A 20,821-nucleotide genomic window follows, 5' to 3' on the forward strand; every position below is an offset into this window, starting at 1 on the left:
GATTTGAACCCAGACCCCCTGAATCTCTGGTCAGGTGCACTACCAGTTGAGCAATCTGGCACCGATATTCAAACTAGTCTGACCGTCACACGTGTATCATCATACTCCGAGTCTTATCTGTTCAACAGCAAAGACACTGCAGAGCATGATTAGGAATTATAATCACAATGCAAGTAAATCAATCTCTAAAGCAAAATGTAAGAGGAAAAAATATTTGGCTGAAAAAAAACACCCCAAAACTAAATAAATTACTGCCTCACACATACCTGAGGATTGGTGATAACTCCCTCCACTAGTGGTTCGTTGTCTTACAGGGGTCGTGTTGTTTTCAGCATGGAAGCTTCCCGAGCGGTCCACACTGTCGTTGTGGGCTTGGTGGCTGGGTATTGGAGATCCTTTGTCGGGGGAGGGCTTTCCTTGCATGATCTGGGCTACATCCTCCTCGTGGAATTCCTGAGATTCTCTGTGTGCTGCCATGGGGGACACACTGCGTCCCCTCTCTCCCTCAGGACTGGCCGATCTGTGTAACACAGCCACATGATGCTCATCAGGTGCTTGTGCTGTGTAAAACAAAATATCGAAAATCAGTATTATTATACGTACATGAATAAATAAAAAAAAAAATCCTTTATGTAAGACCTTGAAGAATTACCAAATTGATGTCAAATATCAACAGTTGAATTAAATTCAATATATAATTAGTTTAATGTTATTAAAATTCATAACAATTAAATTAGTTAAATTTGAAGTCACTCCAAAAATTAGACCAGGAACAAGCTCACTCCAAGCTGTGTGATGGGATGGGGAACAAAAACAAAGCATGTAGAGCAGCATCTTTTATCTCCATATTGGCCCTCCATTATTACTTGCCTCTGTTCCAAAGCGACACCGAGGAGGTTCAAAGCAAGCCAATGCAAACTTATATGCAGTAATCCAATCTTATTTTCCATACCAATATTACCACGGGCTTTTTCTTTTCATATCAACATGCATGATAGTTATATGGCTTGATAAAAGTCATTCTTCAAAATTGTTTATATCACTAAAACAATTAATTTCTCAGTTTTTTTTCTCAGTGCTTTTTATGTGTGCAATGTACAGGGAAATTCAAAATAATTGTTCATACTATGAAGGAAATTCTAAGGAAATATTCTTTAATATAGGACTGTGTTCACAATGTTGTGTTTATGGTTAAACAAGGTGCACTGTACTGGGTATGAAATTCCACTTAGTCCTTAGGCTAAAAGATTTCTAACAATTATAAACTACAAACAGAGATACAGTTCTGTTACTATATTTATAGTAGTTGAGCCTCTAGTTTTAATGCATTAGTTCTACCTAAAAAGTCTCAGGTTTTTTTTTAATCCTTAACCCATAGGACAGATTAAGAGCAAAAGATTGCTTCAAAATGTTGGAAACACACATATCTAAATGAAAAAGCTGCAAAGAGAATTTTTTCTGATGATTTTGTGTTATAGTTCAATTAATAAAAGCTGAAAACAAAGAAATTAGTTGAAAATTAAAGCTTGTTAGTAAACAAGTAAGAAAAGCAGCAAACATTCCCAGAATTCCATACCCGTGAATGGAAAATGACGGGAAAAAATACCACAAACAAAAAGAAACATCCAAAAGTAATGGAATGGAATCAGGTGCAATCTGAAAAGCTGTCTAAAACCAGAAAAACTTGTGTAGCCTTTTACTTGATGTCTAAATCAATACTATAGACATAAAATATGTATGCATTTTCTGCACATTTAATACTAGTCCCATGTTTTCTATCACTACTCAGTCTACTTAATTCTAAATTGTACTGATACAGTTGAACAATTAAGAAAGTGTAGCATGAAAACCAATTTGACCAGAAAATGTGGAAAGCAGGTTCCTGGCAACATATTTTGTTAAAAATTAAGTTTAAAAAAGAAAACCATCTCATAAAACATATGTCAATGAATTAGCAATTTAATAATGTGTCAAGTTACAAAACAAGCTGAAACTACTGAATTAAGAGCTGGCCACACAAGTTTTATTTAGGAAAAATGCAAAAAGTGACGAAAAGCATTGAAAGGCACAAACTCTAACGTGAAAATTCACCTCCTCCTTCGTCAACCGCAAAATCCTCGGGCGGTTGTTCAGAACTACGAAAAAATTCCAGGTCAGCGTGGGATGGAGATTGAACTGAAAGCAACCGTACACATTATGGGAGCAGTGTGATATAGACCGGTGTATATAAAAGAATTGACGCCATACTCGTTCTTTGTGCAGTATGTCTTTTATGTTATTCAAAATAAAGTTTGCTGATACATGTAGTAGGTTTTTGGAAGCTTTTCTCCATTGAGAATCGCTTCAATTGCACATGCGCTATTATCATTTAGAGCAGCACAAGGAAAATCATAACTGCTAGAAAGAGAGGAAAAATGTTGTGTGCAGGATATTTGAAATGAATTTAAATGAAGAAGTACTATTCAGATATTTCTATAGAAAATGGATGGCTATCTTTGACTAATTCATATCATGGGATATCACTGCATGTTTCTAACATCACACAATCTGTGCAAGTTAATTAGCTCATTAAGCAGTCAACTATTCCAACAGATGTACAGATTTAGCCTCGTTAATAGTATTTTGCTTATTTATACTCTGTACTTCCTACAGGTATATATATGTATATAGTAGAGTTAGTGTGTGAATCACATCAGGTATGACCCCTCTGTCAAATATCGTGAAAAATTAATTTACATAGTATATACATATACAATACAAAAAGATATAGTTAACCAAGTACACAAAAACACTTCTACTGAAGTTTTGAATTTACATTTCAAAGATTAGATTTGTACATTTTATATATATATATATATATGGTGTGTGTGGCTAAATATATCCAGCTGGTAAATACGCCTCTACATGTCTATATACCTGCGTAATGATTAACTTTGGCGATCCATTCCTTCATGTCAGATGCAGAGGCTGCCTCTAACAGCGACTCAGCATTATCGGCACTCTTTAGTCGGAGAACGTTCTTCTTTTTATGATAATCAGAGGCCACATCACAATAGGCATTGTAGATGAACACAGGAGGAGTAGCTGGAATTTTCTCTGCTGCAGCTTTAAAAAGAAAAATTTGCCTTTTTTTTAATTTGTTCTGAGTTTTTAATAGTCTCCTGGTGAGTATCCTATGCAATAATTTTTAGTGCACATGTTGAAGCCTACAGCTATTCATAGGTTCCTTCAAAATCTAATAAATGTATTCTACCAATATCTGGCCCTCCAAAATATAAAGAATCATAAATATATTACAAAATCTGTTCATTTACTATCAACATCTTTTGAAGACTTCAACAAACTTTAAAATCCAGAGCACCAAGTAAATTCCCAGAATACTTACCCTCCTTGTCTTTGTAGAAAACTAGAACCTGTCCGTATAACACCATGTAATAGTTCTTCCACGATCGTATCGTCGCACGCTTTCCACCACTTTGTAATTCTACCTTCCTCTCCACAAACCCCTCAAAATCAGGGGGAGGTAAGTTCTCTGGAAGCTTGTACTTATCCTTGAAACTCCTTGTTCTTCTTCTTAAATTAAAACTAGGAGTCCTCTTTTTCTTTTTATCTTCATCTTTTAAATGTTCTACACGTGATTGCTTCGGACTAACAGGGGGAGTTAACTTCTCCTTTTTATGTAAGTCACTAGATGGCGTAGAAGGCGCCACCTGAATTTCGGGAGGAGGCATATGTGGTAAGTGTGGTGCATCCTCATCAGTCGGAGTCACAGTTTCAACATTCGCTGATGTGACATTTTCGTTTGGATTGACAATGCCCTCGCCTTGTCTGAATTCATAGGCCTTCTGTAACACAGGTGGTGGGGATATAGCCCCATCTCCTCGCTGCTTGAAACTTATTGCTCTCTTCACTTCAGCTCTACTGGTTGATCGACCAATCAAGTTTTTAACTGTGTTGGTGTCCAAACGTTCGTCCCTACAAAGAAAATGGTCAATAGTATAAACAAATTCTATTGAACTGTTTTTGTGATGTGTGGTGTTATATGAAATTTAAAACACCTATATATATGCTAGCTAGTAATCCATCGTCTATTCAATGAGCAAGTCTTACTTTTTGTCCTCATCACTTTCTGATGAGTCGGCACCTTTCTGTCTCCTTAGCAACACCTCCCTAGCTTTGCGTTGCTCTTCTTCCCTCTTCCGTTCCTTTAAAACAAATACTCCAAATATTACCTCACAATACAGCATGATAAAAGTTTAAAGCACACAATTGGTTATGATATATCCAAGACATAATTATATTAAACAACAATCAGAGTTAAAACCTCATAGACAAATAAGCTATTTTGCTGATTTTAATTCTTTATTTTCCAGTAATTGAGTAGGTATAACAAGGACCCCAGAAATGGGTTTATTTTCTCACCACCACTGAAACCAGATATGACATTCCCTAATTGACATGAAGTTTTCCACCAAACGCATCACCTTCACACCTGACTATCAATACTGGTACTGCTGTACATTCTAAGACACTGTGCCATTCATTTACTACTAATTATTTAGCCTGCTCTTTTTTCTGTAGAAGTAAAGCCATGTCCTGCTCTAAACTAGCTGCGCATTTGTCTCCCTTAGATAGAGCCACTTTGATTTAAACAAAATTCAGTTAAAGGAGGATGCAGTGACAATGTGATAGTGCTCCGATGCCAAAATGATGCAGTGGTTGCATGACAGTGAAAGGTTTCATTTAAAATCATAATGTTGAAGGTATGATGCGCTTTTGTACATTTTTGTGATGTCAAAGCATTCTTGCATTATCAAATCTTACTACATATTTTGTACAATGATATACCACTGTCAGAGTGGCCCCATCTTAATTCAGCTCTCCCTGAACAAACTACATATAAAATGTTGATACACGTATCACATTTCTTTAATTAAATTGAATTCTAACATATGCTCCATGATCAATATTATTTTCATCATTAATTAAAGTATTATCAAAAGTAATAAAATTATGTGCATAATCATACAGCAATAAACAGATTTTGTATATGGTAATTCATTCAAAACAAAAAAATAAAATCAATGGTTTGAAATATCAAATAACAAAAGTAAAATTACACTGACTCTAAGTGCAAATTTAAGTTGAGAAAATGACCCCTCCCCAAAATCTCGGTCACCAGATAGATCTTTAGTTGTTAGGATAATCAAATAGTTTTTGCTTTAAAAACTTTACTTTTGCATCAATTAAAGTAAGACCATAAATTTCTTCTTTCATGACAGATAGCCTAAATAGGTGTTTCTTTTGAATTAAATGACTAGAAAATCTCCTTCAGACTAGAATACTAAGCCTATAGAGAATTCCAAGAATCAATAACTGAATGTTAAGGACAGTCTAATTTTGAGTAAACATGATACAAAGTAAGATTTGTTAAACGAGAAAAATTCAAATCTAGTTTAATTAAGTTTTATTCAAATGTTAATTTTAGATAGGAACTATCAGAGTCTGTTAAATTCATTGAAAAGTTTATTTACTGACCAATACTTCATAAATATCATTATAATATGATATTACATTGTATTGATTACTAGTATCTGGTAAATCTGAATATAGAACTGCATGTCACTTTTCAAGCATTAACGGCCAAGAAGCTAGCATTAGAGCCTGCTGATTAAAGCACAATCTTTCTTAATTGCCAAAATTTTTACCCCTATTTCACACTTTAACTATTACTTTGAAATTTTAAGAAGCGAAATACACTAAGATCAAGAAAGAAAAAAATATAAAGATAAAACCATTTGTTCCAGGTTAAAAAACAGAAAAAAAATCAACATCATTCTAAAAACAATGTTAAAAAATTTAATTCGATAGTAAAATGGAAATCAAACCAACAGATTACACACCTGAATACTAAACTCACAGTGAACCAAGCAAAGACAGTTACTAAAATCAACATTGGATTAACAATGTCAAAGCACAGGCTAACTATAAACACATACTCACTAAGGTGCATTTTGAAATTCTTGCTTTTTCTATCATTAAAATCAAGACTAATATTCTTTTATTTCAAAATACACCTTAGCAATTAGCATGGCAACAAGATTAATACAACAGAAAGCAAAAAACCAGCACATACATTTTTCTGTGTCTGTAAGAGAAGTATTTAAGACATTTGATACTAGTATAACGCAAGTAGAGATAACATCAGATTTTTTTTTATATCATATAACCAGCATTTTTTCACTGATCAGTTATGAGCTTCTGCACATTTCAGCGAACCATATGTGATGAAAAGATTTTGATGACTAGAAAGCAAGAGCAGCACAATGTTTGGCGCAAATGGTTGCCTAGCAACTATAATTAATATTTTGATTTGTGCAAAAATGCAAGAAAGTTCAAAGTGACTTTAATTAATTGCATTTGGCATCATTTATGAATCTATTAGCAGATTTTGTTTTATTTGTTCTTTTTTTTTTACACAATCTGACATACATCATATGTATTAGTATCATCCTGTGTCCAAGTAATGATGGGTGACTTTCAAGTGCCGTACAAAAAGATGAACATACCTCCAGAATCCTCTCTTGCTCACGTTTTCGGATCTCATCCATTCGCTCGATCTCTTTCTTCTGAATTTCCGCCAGGGCTTGTTGCTGTTTTTGATCCAATAATGACTTTTCCAGCTGTGAATTAAAACTTTAAAAACTGTACAAAAAGTTATCAACATATATATCACATGATTTAACAATTATCATTTTAAATAATTGATCCAGGAAAAAAGTTACTTCAAATATTGTTAATTGAGGCATTCTTCATCAAAAATATGAAATATGACTGGAAAAATTAATCAAAGAGTAAGCATGCATTATTTTTCCACAAAAGCAAATTTAAAATTGGTCCTCATATCCATTAAATTCCCGAGACCTGAAAACACAATTTTTCATAAAGGAAGCATTGGGAGACTATTTATCAAAGTTAAAATAAACAGAGGTCATTAGTCATTACAAATGGGTGGATAAAGTAAATTTAAACCATGGGCAATATATGTCATAAATAAATAGAAAACATGCATTCATATGTCATTTTTAAAAATGTACAATCATGTAGAATTAAATCTGCAGTTCCAGTACTTGATAAGGGAACATATGAGAGACAGAAGTATTAAATGAAGAAAGAAGTTAGAGTTAGTGGGATGTTACCAGTTGGAGAAATATTTACCCTCTCAAAGCTTTGCTAGAACCAACACAACATACCAGGTTAGTATTAACTCTGTCCGTGACATGCTAGTATGATGGCCTATTAGCTTGACAGTTAAACCTTTCTATGGATATCAAAGGTGCAAAATTTAGTTATGTTCATTAATAATATTTTGTGATCAATTGCTTTAAATGATTAAATCAATGATTTAGGAAGATGTGTGCAAACATAATGGTGAGCATGAAATTTTCTAGAAAACAAACAAGGGAAATCCATATGAAGTAAATCAGCAGCTAACCAGTATTGATTATGTTACCTGTGTTCGACGACAAATGCTGTTGAATTTCTCTGACTGAGCATCAACTGTTTTCTCGAAATCATCTTGCCGGCGAAGCAACTCCTCGACAGCTTGGATGTTTTCTCCCACATTCTTTTCCTTCATCACAGGCTCTCTGATGTTTATCCAAGCCTCTAGCTGTTCCATCTCATGTCGCAATTGCTAAAGCAAGAGCAAACTTCCAATGTAATGATAAACCAATACCCACAAACACGTAATACCCTGTCTTGTAAAGGATGTTATTTGGTATAATAAATCTTTTGCATCTAAATGTTATTTCAAAATTTTTCATTTAAGCATTGATTCCTCAAATGTTTGAATTTTACCTGCGCTTCCAGATTCTGCTCACAGAGCTCCTGGTACTGTTCAAATGTCTTCAATAAAGCTTCCCATGCTGTGTTCAAATCTGTCACTTTCTCCTTGATCTGTGACAAAACTCAACATTTAAATTTGCACAACATCAAGTGGTAAGACACCAGTACAGATCCATTTATAAAAATTCCTTCCCAGTTACAGGTATATGATTCAAAATACATGTACCAGATATCTGACAAACTCTTAGACGAACCGAGAAAAAACAAAACATATGGCGGTACCTCCTCAGACAGGAAGTGCCCATTTTCAATCATGACTTTTCCAGTTTCAAGGAATTTATTGACAGCGTCCTGTCGACTGTCGATCTCCGCCTTGTGTTCCTTACACCTGGTCATCATGAGCTCGGCACTGGGCAGGTCCCGGGCTATCTCCTCAGCCAATATGATTGCCATCATCTCACTGATCCATGCCCTAAACACAACCATTGTGGAAAATTAACTACCGGGTACATGTATCCCTCTATAATGGTCTTAGGACAGAGGGCTAAAAAGAGATTTTTGTCTGTTGCCCAATCATTAGTCTTGCCCTCTCAATGAGATATAAATATTTGCATTGCATTTATGACCGTTATCAACTGAATTAATTCATTTACCCGGTATATAACAGATCAGGAGAGAGGGCCAAACATACATGTAGCTTAATCTCCATCTATTACAATTTTAAAAAAGAGCAGAAAAAATAGCCTTAGTCTTCTTTCAGACCCTTTTCCTACCAAACACCTTTGAATATTTTTGAACAATTGAATTGACTATGGCTGCTACGCACTGTAATTCTCTGTAGTCATTGAAATACAGCTGTAATTGGTCGGCCTGTTGGAGTTTCTCCTTCCTCTGTGCGGCTTTCTCCACCAGATTGTTCCATGACTGCACCATCTGCTCATGTTTGACCGCTATGTGCTCCTGGGCATCGGGGTATTGACCAATCAATCTCTCAGCTTCCTTGGTGATTAACTCTACTTGTTCGCTGATTGCAGCTAAATCTCGCTGTTTAAAAGAATAGTTAAAATAAACCATTTATTTCAGCAAAGTATTTCCTTTTTCAATTCAATCAATTACATGTATCAACAAAGATGCAAAAAGTGGGTTTTTGTGATTTTCTATAATTCTAACCTCAAAGCCCTCATGCTTGCTGATTAGAGTTCGAACAGATTCTAGGTCATGACCAAAGTCCTCCGTGCTGACTAGGCCCTCCTTCTCTTGAATCCAGTCAAGTGTGTCATCTGCATCACGTCCATACATGTGCACTTCTTTAGCAGCTACCAAGGCCTACAGAGTATGCAATTACACATAAAAAACAACCTGATATATTTGTCAATAGACACATTTCATGAACCTAAGAATGAGTCTAACCTCTTGTCTGGCTTTGGCCACTTCTTTGAGTTCATTCCACTGATGTACCACTTCGTCTGATCTCTTCTTAATTGCCTCACTCTCAAAGTGTTTGGCCTCGATCATTTCTGTTGCCATGGCAGTGACACTAGTAACCCTATCCTCACTACTGCTCAGATCATGGAGGAAGTCCTCAAATTTCTGTTGCAGAACCTGTCAGTATAAATATAATGATAATGATGTATACAACTCAAAACACAGCCTCCCCTGGTAGTCTACATGCATAAAATTCATGCTATGTATGTACATTTTACGTTCTATAATCTGGTACTCTAAAAGATTTTACATGCTAATATCACCATCAGATAACTGATACCATTGTTTGATACTGCCTCAGGAGAGAACAAAATCCTTACCTCTACATGTTCCAGATCCTGGCCGTAATCTTCTGATGATGCAGTGACCATCTTGTCGGCAATCCAGGTGGTGACATCATCAGCCTCCCTGTAGAACTGGAACAGCCTCTTGGTTTCCAGGAGCCTGCTCCGTCTCTGAGTGGCCAGGTCCTGCAGTGAGCTGTACCTCTGCTCCACTGATGCCTGCTGCTTCTTGATGTTCTCCTGGTCAAAGTTCTCCTTCTCCACCAGGCTCCGGCTTAGAGCAGCCAGCTCAGCAATGTTACTGCTGAAGTTCTCAATGTCTCTCTCCAGAGTATCCATCTTCTTCAGATTAATCTATTCAAGGTTTATGTTTTGATATAAATATCTTGTACTTGTGATAGAAAGACTTCACACAAAAGAGTAGAGACAAAGTTTATTGATACCATGATTCCACATACCTGCACACTGTCTTCATCCTTGCCATACTCAGTACTATTTAGGATCGGCATTTTTTCATCCATCCAAGACTCGGCCACAGAAATCTCAGCATAGAACTGTAACAAAAGGGAAGCATTTATTACCATATAAACATCGTTTTCTTAATTGCAAAAATCAAGCTTGTAAGATATCACTTGAACATACTGTTTGAGATTCTAGAGAGGCTTGAAGTTTGAGTTTGCGGGCCATGGTGAGTTCCTGTAGTTCTTGGAGCTCAGACTGCAGCTTATCCAGCTGGACTTTGACGTTTTCCGAAGCAAAGTGTTTGGCCTGCATCATTCTCTGGGCTGTTGAAGCCACCGAGTCTATTAAAGGTTCATGTGCAATGATCTCTGATTCCAAGGCCTGAAACACAGCAATTCAACACATTATATCTTCTGATTTAAAAAAATAAAATTAACAAATACTGGTAATCTTACAGATCAATTAGTGACCTGATGTTTCTTCATGAGATTTTGGACGGCATTGAGTGAATTTCCCAGATCGGTGGAAGATGCGATGGGAAGCTTCTCTTGTATCCATGACAACTCATCCTCCACATCCCTGTAGTACTGATACATTAAGAGTGCGTCTTCCAGATTGTCTCTCCGAATAGTGGCAGGCTCAGAGAGGGACTCATATCTAAATATCACCAAAAGATGTCATCCAGAGGTTGTTTCATTTATTTACATAAAAGTTACAAACATTTTTTTTCAAGTACCAATATTCTAAAGCATTATCTGTTAATTTGGATTTTAGGTTAATTGACTTACTTTTCTTGAACTTCTTTGGCTCTAGCTTGAAGTTCTTTGTTCATAAAATGTTTGGATTCCTTGAACACATGGGCGGCATCTTGAACATCTTGAACTTTTTCTTTGTGATTGCTAATGTCTTGTTCCAAGAGCTAGACAGAATTCGACAAATTTTATCATTCTGTATCAAGCAGATGACTAAAGTATCTATATTTGATGAAGGACATGTACTTGATGTAATTTGAATACCTGATGCTTTTTGAGTAATTTGTTAACGGAGTATAGATCCTTCCCATGATCCTCTGACATGAGCTGTGATTCGACATCATCCATCCACGACATTAAATCATCCACCACTCTGTTGTACATCAGAGCCTTCAAACACAAAGAACGCACAGTGAAAACAACTCGCATTGTCCAAACTTCAGTACAACAGTATAACAAAACTACAGTAATGACTATATTTAATCACCAGCTCCTAATGACTTCTATATCTCACTGAGAACCAGAGCACCCACCTGATAAGCATCTTGCATACGGTCTTTCTTCTCAGCACTCGCAGCCATTAATGCTTCCCAGCTCAACTCCAGCTCCTCTAATCGTTTCTTGATGTCTGCCTGTGCATAGTGGTCTTGTTGGAGCAAACCTTTACCCTCCTGAACAAAATCAAAGAAAGGCTAAATCAAGTAAAGTGCTAAATATCCAACATAAACAAATTTATGAAAAAAGATACGCCTTAAATTGTGCTGAAACAAATCTATGCTCTCAGATTTACTTATAAAATTCAATTTCTGCCAAATACATAGCACACTGTTAAAAAAAACAATGCAAAAATGTTTTAAAATCTAATACATGTAGGTATAATTGTTCTTACAAAAAATTTGTTTCATGTGCATTAATTTGCACATCATTGTAACTGCTTGAACAATTCTGTCAATGCTACCAGTAAATTTATCCTACTTCATCACAACAAAATGTGCCTACAACAAGCTTGCATTCCACTCAATGACATAAATATTTAAAGGTATCTCATTCTATTGTTCTTGTACATTCATTTTATAATGCCTACCTCAACCACAGCATCCACTCTGTTTCTGTTGGCTAGTACTTCTGCCTCGAAGGCCTGATGTTTCTGTAACTTGGCCTGCAGGTTGGTAGGATCTCGGTAAGACTCGTCTAGAGCCACCTGAAGCTTTTCATTGATCCATCCCGTCACCTCATACATGTTCCTTAGGAACAACTGGTAATTCCGCGAGTCAATTAGTTTCTTTTTACGGGCCTCACAGTGTTCCCAGAAAGCATTGCACCGGTTCACCACTTCCTGGCATCTCTCTGTGATCTCGTCTGCAGCATAATGGTCATGACTTTTAAGGTTCTCTGCGAACTGCTTCAAGTCCTCAATTTTATCCACTTGTTTTTGTGTTGTCCTGACAAATCCTTCATGTTTCTTCTGAAGGGTTTCCACACTGTGTAAATTATTCTGCAATACAAATGAGAATTGTGTAAAAATAGTTCACCAAAGACTTTTTCATCGTCCTAAAATTCCATTAGAGATATAAAATTAATAACTTACTCCTAGATCTTCGTTGGCCAAGAAGACTTCCTTGGAAGATATCCAGGATTCGGCCTGCTCTGCCGTTTCTTTGAAAACTTGGAGGTCATGGCACTGGGTGAGGAGGTGGTTCCTTTTGTCCCATGCAGCATTCAGCATCAGTTTCGTGTGATCCAACTGACCAATCATCTTCTGGATATCCTCAGAAGCATAGTGTTTCTTCTCCACCAGTTTGTTTCCATGGTCACGCACAGCAGAAAAATGGGATTTCCTGCCCTCAATCTCAGCCTGTTTATAAGAGATATCAAGATGTTTTCTTCATGATGACAGAGCAAAAAAATGATAAAATGAAATTTTTCGAATGAGATGTGTTAGTATACATACCTTGCGTTCATGGTGAATTTGGAGCATACTCTCTGCCTCAGGAACATCTTTAGCCAACTCTGCAGCATTCATTCTCTGTACCATTTCATTGGACCAAGAAACCTGTACAATTTGAAGTTTAATTTAAAGTTATACCCAATATGCTCCTTTTGATTATACATGCTTTTCATTTATTTTTTCATGCATATATAAAAATAACAAACACAAAACTCTGTAAACAGTATTTTTTAGAACTTTGACTTACAAGTTCCCTGGCATCAGCAAGGAACTTCTGTAGCTGATAGGAATCGGAGAGTTTCTGCTTTCTGAAAAACAAATCCATGGTTTCTTTCATTCAGCATTCACTGATCATGAAAAAAATTATAAACCAGAAAAAATATCTGACAGTTTGCTTTGGACTATTTGGTACTGTACCTGCTATCAGAGAGTTCCTCAAGCTTCTCCCAGTTGTCTTGGGCCTCCTGCTGTTTCTGGTGAATAGCCTCGGCCTTGTCTGGGTACTTCCTACACAACTTGCCCTCCAACGACTCCATTTTCTTTAAGACAAAGACATTGCATCATACAAATTTTCATATAACAAATAACATTTTATCAAGTTTAGACAAATACCGGTAAGTTACAAATAAAAGGCTGCAACATTATAGATAAAAGGTTGAAAGTTTGTTTGAGTTTATACAATGCAGAATAGAGAAGGCATTCAATTAAAGTCCATACATTAAACCAAGGCTGCTAGGTTGTGAGTATATACCTCCAGTTGGTTCTGTAGAGCTGTCATGTCTCTCTCCACCTCCTCCTGTTTCCTCTGGAGCGCCTCAACACTGGGGAGGTCCTTCCCGAGGTCCTCACTAGACAACAGCAGGGCCTTCTCGTTAATCCGGTCCAGCATCTCGTCTACGTCCCTGTTGAAGGAGTGGATCTCCAAGGCACACGACAGGTTCTGCTTGTAGTCGGCTAAATCTGAGTTCACTGCCTTCCAGCTACAGAGAAACAGTGAGGCTTACTCAACTTTTCTTGATTTACAGTATTTACAATTGTTACATTACATTGTTACATGTAAATTGTTACATGTAGAATAAATTGGCAATAAATACTATACCAGTTTTGACTCAAATCACTAAATCACTGGAATGAAATTTTTAAAAGCAACACTCAAATGAAATTGACAGCAATTGGTAGAAGATGACATACTTTTGGTTGAGGTTGTTACGTTTTTCCTTGACTGCGTTCGTGTCTGTTCTTCCCTGAGAGATCAGTTTGTCTGCGAGAGCATTAATGTCTGCTATTCTCTTATCGTCCACAGTAATTCCCTGATAAAACATAAACACTGACTTAATATTTCTGTCACAAAATTGAGAAGAGTCAAAGAATATGATATGAATGAAAGTATTGATTGATGATGATTTTATGAAGAGTTCCATGTTATAAATTAAAATCACTGGTCATAAAAGTTTTTGTAAAAACTAAAGATAAAAAGCATGCTACAATTAATAAAAGAGAATTCTTCAACCATAAAAATTCCCATAAAACTAATGATCCAAAAAGATTGAAACCAAGATTGCCACTTTCAATCTCCCTGAACATGTATCTATATATTCTGTCTTATGAATTCGAGAATCATCTTGTTTACAGTGTTGTATCATACAAATGTATTTCATTACCAGGTTTTTCAGGACATCAAAGGATGAGTGCAGAATAAAATACCGGTGATGCAGTGGTTTTGATGTGTCAATTTTTTAATATGAACAGTTTTGGTGCAGAAATGGATCAAATGTAATGAAGGGGAGAATTTGGAGACATAGGAGATAAATAATAGACATGAGAGATATACATGACTACTCATAATGTGCATGCTTATAATGACATGAGAGGAGGAAGATATGAGACCATGCGCTTACACATACTCGAGCACTAGTCTGTAAAATTAATGAAAATCTGTTAGCTTCATGAAAATACTAGTAAAAAGGTCCAAATGAGAGCAATTCCAACTGATGGTAAAAACCACAAAATAAAATATGGTAAGTGTACATATGATTGACAACCTGACCTAGTGACCTACTTACAGCTGATTCAAGGTCATTGGCCTTCTTCTGCAGCTCCAGACAATGTTCGTAGTCCCTTCCCATGTCTCCGGCACTCACTAGAGCTTCCTGTAAAAGAAAACAGTTTGATAATCAAAGTACTAAAATATCAAAAAGCTTAAATTACTTGTGTATTAACCAACAATGTAAAACTAGAGTAAATTCATAAAAAAATCAAATTACTGTGAATTACTGGTACATGTACTCTGATTTAAAAACAAAAATACAGTTATGTTCTTCAATTATCAGCCTTACTTTCTCTCTAATCCACATTTCCACTTTGTCCACTTGCTCATTGAACATGAGGATGTCTTTCAGTTCCACCAGGCCTTTCCCTCTGTTGTTGGAGGCCTGTAGAAGCTCGTTCCATTTGGAGTTGAGTCTCTGTAAGCTCTGTCTGACATTGTCTGACTCGGGGTGCTTCTTCTTAAGCAACACATCCCCTTCCTACCAAAAACAATTCAGGAGTTAAAAAAGATTTTTCCCATTCTATCCAGTAAATCAAATATTATGCGTTTACTACTATTTAGCTTCAAAAAAGGTATTACAAGCTCAAGCTATCAAAAACAATTAGAGAATATTTGACTAATTTTGAGACTCTGACCTCTTTGATTTTGTCAATTTGGTCAGTGTTGGCTAAAATTTCAGCCTCGAAGGCCTGATGTTTCTGTAGTTTCTTAATCTTGTCCTGTACATCTGTGACGTCTTGGAAGTCGTCCTCATAGGCCACCTTCAGCTTGTCATCAATCAGTCCTTCAGCCTAAAGGTATCAAGAAATCAAATCAAAGGTGATATTCCAAAAATCCATTTTTATTTAGAATCAAAATATGCTATATTAAAAAACATTTTTTTGGCATTACGGTACATTAAGTTTTTCATTACAATATCTGATGTTCTTGAACAAATATCCACACAGTAATCAGCAACTAGGAAGAATAGCATGTATTTTTGATTGTTCTCTTACCTCTGCAACATCCCTGTTGAACTGAGCATACAACAATGAGTCATTCAGTTTCTCTCCTCTAGCTTTGCTCTGGGCCCTCAGGTTACCTCTCCTAGAGAATTCAAACAAACATGTCAGGGCAAGGCAAATAGGCAAAAGACAATTTTCATGTCCCATGTATCTATACAGTTATATACCTTTTTGTGACACCGTCGATTGTTTGTTTGATCTTTGGAGCTTCAAAATGGTTATCTTCCACCATCTTAAGACCATTGGCTGTCAAAGCCTCCAACTGGAAAATAATTGATACATGAAAGTGTTATTTGCTATTTGCTTAAGTTTGTACTTAATTTTTATTTCTTTTATAGACTTATCTTCATTTTTATACCTTATCCTCCTGAACTTCAATGACTTTGTCAAAGGCTTCATGTTTCCTGATGAGAGCTTCAACTTGATCCACTGTACTCCCAAACTCACAGCTAGACAAATATGCCTGCAAAACAGAATAAATCCATCAAATTATTACTGCCCAAACATTATGACCCTACAACTATCCACTAACAACCTCTAGATAGTTGGTCAGACAGCACCACTTTTTGGCCTACATTATCCTACCTCTTGTGAGGAGGTGATGGTGTCCAGTTGCTGAGCGTCGCGGAGGAAGACGTGGAAGTCGTACAGCTGATCATACAGACCCCGCCTCTCCTCCCACACCTGCCGCAGTCTGTCCTGTGTGTCCGATACAAGTTTCACTTTCTCTTCAATCTAAAAACCAGAAACTGACTCAGTAAATGTCATGGTCAAAGTTGCCGATTGTGATACATATATGTATAAACACACACATGACTTTCTAGTTATTTACAAAAAATGAAGACCAACATGTACTATGTATTAGAAGTTAGTATACAAGAGAATTTACAAATCGAATTTAATCAAAATAAAAAACATTTCTTGAGAGATTTGTACATCAACCATGGCAAAGTTTCATGTAGTCAAATTTTTCATTTTGAAATTCACTGATTCAAATGTGGATTATAAAAACTAAAGGTTATGAAGCCTTAAAATTTTGAGAGGGTACCTCTGACTTGGCATAGTGTTCATTGTTGATCATCTCCTCTCCTGTCTGTATGATGGTGGTGAACGTCTCGGCTCGAGCATCTATCTCAGCCTTCAGCTCTTCATGACGAGTTTTAATCATGTCTACTCCATAAACATCTCGAGCTGTCTTTTCTGATTTCATTTCCTGTTCTATCTCATTAGCCCAACTCATTAGATCCCTTACCTTCAAAAACATAAATTCAAAGAAAATTAACAGAATCAAAGCTTAAAAGACAGCCATAACTTTACTTGGCACATTTCGAGCCAAAATGTTTCCAATATTCCAAATACCCAAACAATCAATTGTTACATGAACTGTATGGTACATGATGACCTACATCAGCAAGGAAGCGGTGGAGGTCCATGGTGCTGACAAGCTCTTCCTTCCTCTGGATGGCCCGGTCCTGTAGAATGCCCCAGTTCTCCACCACCGTGGCCTGAAGCTGATCTATCTGCTCAGCATTCTCCCCAGGATATGTCTGCTGAAGTCTGGTGGAGTCCTCAATCAGGACTTGTAACTGGAATATCAAATGAAGGGATGTCAAATTTAGGAATACATGTATATAAATGTACAGGGATATCAAGCATATAAATACAATGTATTAAATACAGATTGCGAATTTCGAATACTGGTAAGCCCTCCTATTTTGGAGCTCTTCAATGATTCTACATAAGTGGCACTATGTCTCCAGTTGGAGGCAGTGGATTAAGTCAATAAATCTACACAAGCTCAATGGTTGTCTACATGTGTCTTCATATACATGTTATACATGTGATTACTTGTACCAAACAATTACCTGTGCCTCTAAGGCCACCAGTTCATTTTCAAATCTCTCATGTTTCTTGAGGTAGCTTTGGGTTGCGAAGAGATCTCTGCCCTGTTCATCTGGTATACTGGAGTACTTCTCCTGGATTCTGGTCAGGGCTTCCTCAACGTCCCGATTGAATCGGTGAATCTCGCCAGCCCCGTACATCTTTTGGTCCCGATTCTCTATCTGTTCCAAAAGCAGGTTCCATTTTTCTCTGAAAACCAAAATTTCGTGATATTTCAGTGGAATATTAGACATAATTATTTTTAAATTTATGAAGCCTTCATTTACAAAGGATGAGTAGATTAAGTGTGATGGTACAGAAATTAAAATAAGGCTAATATGTACTTGAAAGTACGGTTACTTGCTGTTACTGTACCTGAGGTGGCCCTGTCTCTCCTTGACTTGGTCCTCGTATTGTGTCTTGTCTTCCAGCAGCCACTTAGCGAGCCGTTCACACCTGTTAAACCTCTCTGTCCCAGCCTCTACTGTCCGCTTGAATTCGTCAAATCTGTTCCTTAGTATCTACATTTAAAAAATAATCACATTTTAATAGTATATCTTAGTACATGTACATGTACTCATTTCATAAAATATACTTCTATTTTTACTGAAATCTATAAATGTCAAGAAAATACAGCGCAAACAAAACAAACATGGCCAGGAACAGACAACAATTTATTCTATAAAAAAGAAGAAGATTATTTTAAAACATCAAATACATATGATATTCAAAGTAGTAAGGGTATCCATACCACTAGATGTTCATAGTCTGATCCATATTCTTCTGAGGCGGCTAACTGCATCTGGTCATCGATCCACTCCTCAAAATCACTGCTCTCTCTGTTGTAAGCAAACAACCACTTGGACATCTCCAGCTCGTGGGTCCGGTCGGCGGCCAGTCGCTTCAGCTTGTTCAGATGGTCCTGAAGGTTGTCCTATCGGAGAATTTAAACAATTCATTTGATGACAAATCCTACATTAATAGTCACAACAAAAGTTTTATGTTTTACAGACAAAATGGTTCTTGGAATTTACAGTGCGTGGATTTAGAGAATGGTTTATGTTACATACCTGTGCCTTGCGTAGTGTGGCGGGATCTTGACATCCAATCTTAAACAACCGCTGGGCCTCTTTACCCAGTCCTGTGACAATACCCTGATAGGTCTGGATATCTGTCTCCAAGACCTACAACAAATCAACAGGGTTAGTACCTAATTACAATCTACCATAATTTTGATTGGACGAAGCAAGTACTGTCAAATATCTGGCTGGATTACTTTGCTTTAGCAAAGCAACTTCAATATTCACACACCTGTATCAGTACCTACATATATATTTCCCGTCATTTCATTGTACCCACCTTGTTCTTCGTCAGAAGCTTGTCAGCAGAGTTCTCGTCCTTGCCATAGTCTTTGCTGGTGGCCAGAGCCATTTTGTCATTGATCCAATTCTCCAACTCCTCCACATCATTCAAATACTACAAAAAAAATAATACACAGAATAAATATAAAGCTTATTAACAACTAGGTGATGAAACTTAGTTATGTTATCATTAAAACTTTAATTGAACATTGCAAGTAGGTCATTTCAGACATAAACTAGAGGATTGGAGCTTCTCCACACCTTTTGGATCTGGACGGAGAGATCCAGGTTCTTTTTGCGGATCTTGCTTTTGTTGAGGAGGTCATCCCACGACACCTGGAGCTCCTGACATTTGTCCTTGATCTGTTTGGAGTTGTAGTGTTTCTGGTCAATCAGCTTCTCCCCCGTACTGACCACTTTCTCCACAATTGGTTGGTGACCATGAATTTCTAGGTCAAGTTTCTACAAAACATTTTTAATTGGTAACAAACAACTTCTTCATGCAATTTCACAAAAATAGGATGGATGGGGGTTTAAGGGTAATAAAAATAATATTTTAGCAGTATATACTGTTAATGCCATACAATCCTTTGTGCTTTCTTAATATTCAGGGACAAGGTATAAAACAATGGCATTTCAGAAAAATTCATTTAATTTGAAAATGTTACATATAAGTTTATGTGATCTTACATGTAGTGTGACATTCTTATCTTTGACAGATTTAACCCTTTTAACAAGCTTGCAAAATAGTACACCAGAATCCCTGACACAGACCTGGTGCTTTTTCTGCAGGTTCTGGGCATCCACCAGGCTCTTTCCGTAGTCTGTGGAGGCAGCGGCCGGTAACTTCTCCTTTATCCACTGCACTTCTTCATCCACATCAAACTTAAACTGGAAGAAATGCAGCGAATCCTGTAATTTGTGCTTTCTATTTTCCACTGCAGGCTTCAACTTTCCAAATCTGAAACAAAAAGACACTTTCAGAACTTCTCCTGAATTTTCTCAATGAAGTCTGTTCAACAGGAAATAGTTTCCATTGTCTGCAAAATTTCTCTTATCCTCCTCACCTTTTATTGAAGTCCTCCACTGCTTTGAGGATGTTAGCTTTATCAAAATGGCCGGACTTTGCCAGGGCCTGTCCCTGTGACACAATGGATGCAATCTGATCAGATAGGACCACAAGCTCGTTCTCCAAGTTCTGGTGCTTCTTCAACAAGTCCTTGACCCCACGAAGGTCAGACCCAAGGTCAGGGTTTGCAACTGATTTCTCCATTTCATCCAACTTGGCCTGCAGAGAGAAAGATTATTTAAAAAATTTAAGAACATTAATCATCTTCTTCCTCTTTTCCAAACTCCAATACATATACATGTACTAGTAATGTAAATTGTTGTAGTAAAAAAAATTCCACACATTAGATGAGTAATCCAAGAAGAAATCACAACACAATGCCCACATGTATTTCATTGTAACAGAACTGTTCATCCAACATTGATGATAATTAAGGCAGTTTCAGTGAAATAATGTATTTCCATAATCCAATTACTAACCTGAGCATCAGCCAACGCTTTATTGAGAGTCTCTTGGTCAGCGGCCTGCCGGAGTTTGCTCCCTTTATCTTTGGCCTTGTCACACATATCCTTCCACTGTACATTGAGGTCCTGCAGAATCTCCTGGATCTCGGGGGAAGCATAGTGACCGTCCTTCTTCATCCCATCCCCTCTCTACAGACAGACACACATCAGGGT

At 36.9% G+C, this 20,821-nt stretch overlaps 1 protein-coding gene across 5 annotated transcripts in view; it reads right to left on the reverse strand.

The window, feature by feature from the left end:
* Positions 1-20,821, reverse strand: part of LOC128177137 (spectrin beta chain, non-erythrocytic 5-like) — a 68,903-nt gene that overhangs the window by 3,206 nt on the left and 44,876 nt on the right. For 3 of the 5 annotated variants that reach the window (XM_052843708.1, XM_052843709.1, XM_052843710.1), the window contains exons 37-81: positions 20,624-20,797; positions 20,143-20,363; positions 19,850-20,036; positions 19,337-19,537; positions 19,074-19,190; positions 18,785-18,898; positions 18,466-18,648; positions 18,090-18,235; positions 17,699-17,924; positions 17,240-17,419; positions 16,882-17,085; positions 16,419-16,568; positions 16,192-16,296; positions 16,001-16,095; positions 15,825-15,915; positions 15,465-15,620; positions 15,116-15,307; positions 14,843-14,929; positions 13,971-14,089; positions 13,531-13,759; positions 13,197-13,318; positions 13,027-13,087; positions 12,783-12,884; positions 12,420-12,686; positions 11,916-12,326; positions 11,365-11,502; positions 11,096-11,221; positions 10,868-10,998; positions 10,550-10,736; positions 10,260-10,460; positions 10,076-10,171; positions 9,654-9,971; positions 9,259-9,450; positions 9,019-9,174; positions 8,675-8,892; positions 8,131-8,320; positions 7,861-7,959; positions 7,514-7,696; positions 6,570-6,683; positions 6,137-6,148; positions 4,111-4,205; positions 3,386-3,975; positions 2,917-3,105; positions 2,092-2,175; positions 267-560 (exon numbers count right to left, since the gene is read on the reverse strand). In XM_052843708.1, coding sequence (XP_052699668.1) covers positions 267-560; positions 2,092-2,175; positions 2,917-3,105; positions 3,386-3,975; positions 4,111-4,205; positions 6,137-6,148; positions 6,570-6,683; positions 7,514-7,696; positions 7,861-7,959; positions 8,131-8,320; positions 8,675-8,892; positions 9,019-9,174; positions 9,259-9,450; positions 9,654-9,971; positions 10,076-10,171; positions 10,260-10,460; positions 10,550-10,736; positions 10,868-10,998; positions 11,096-11,221; positions 11,365-11,502; positions 11,916-12,326; positions 12,420-12,686; positions 12,783-12,884; positions 13,027-13,087; positions 13,197-13,318; positions 13,531-13,759; positions 13,971-14,089; positions 14,843-14,929; positions 15,116-15,307; positions 15,465-15,620; positions 15,825-15,915; positions 16,001-16,095; positions 16,192-16,296; positions 16,419-16,568; positions 16,882-17,085; positions 17,240-17,419; positions 17,699-17,924; positions 18,090-18,235; positions 18,466-18,648; positions 18,785-18,898; positions 19,074-19,190; positions 19,337-19,537; positions 19,850-20,036; positions 20,143-20,363; positions 20,624-20,797 — 7,753 coding nt within the window. The remainder of the gene's footprint in view (positions 1-266; positions 561-2,091; positions 2,176-2,916; positions 3,106-3,385; positions 3,976-4,110; positions 4,206-6,136; positions 6,149-6,569; positions 6,684-7,513; positions 7,697-7,860; positions 7,960-8,130; positions 8,321-8,674; positions 8,893-9,018; positions 9,175-9,258; positions 9,451-9,653; positions 9,972-10,075; positions 10,172-10,259; positions 10,461-10,549; positions 10,737-10,867; positions 10,999-11,095; positions 11,222-11,364; positions 11,503-11,915; positions 12,327-12,419; positions 12,687-12,782; positions 12,885-13,026; positions 13,088-13,196; positions 13,319-13,530; positions 13,760-13,970; positions 14,090-14,842; positions 14,930-15,115; positions 15,308-15,464; positions 15,621-15,824; positions 15,916-16,000; positions 16,096-16,191; positions 16,297-16,418; positions 16,569-16,881; positions 17,086-17,239; positions 17,420-17,698; positions 17,925-18,089; positions 18,236-18,465; positions 18,649-18,784; positions 18,899-19,073; positions 19,191-19,336; positions 19,538-19,849; positions 20,037-20,142; positions 20,364-20,623; positions 20,798-20,821) is intronic. The other 2 variants (XM_052843713.1, XM_052843711.1) reach the window with 2 other exon arrangements.

Source organism: Crassostrea angulata, chromosome 3, assembly GCF_025612915.1.
Source record: "Crassostrea angulata isolate pt1a10 chromosome 3, ASM2561291v2, whole genome shotgun sequence".
NCBI lineage: Eukaryota > Metazoa > Mollusca > Bivalvia > Ostreida > Ostreidae > Magallana > Magallana angulata.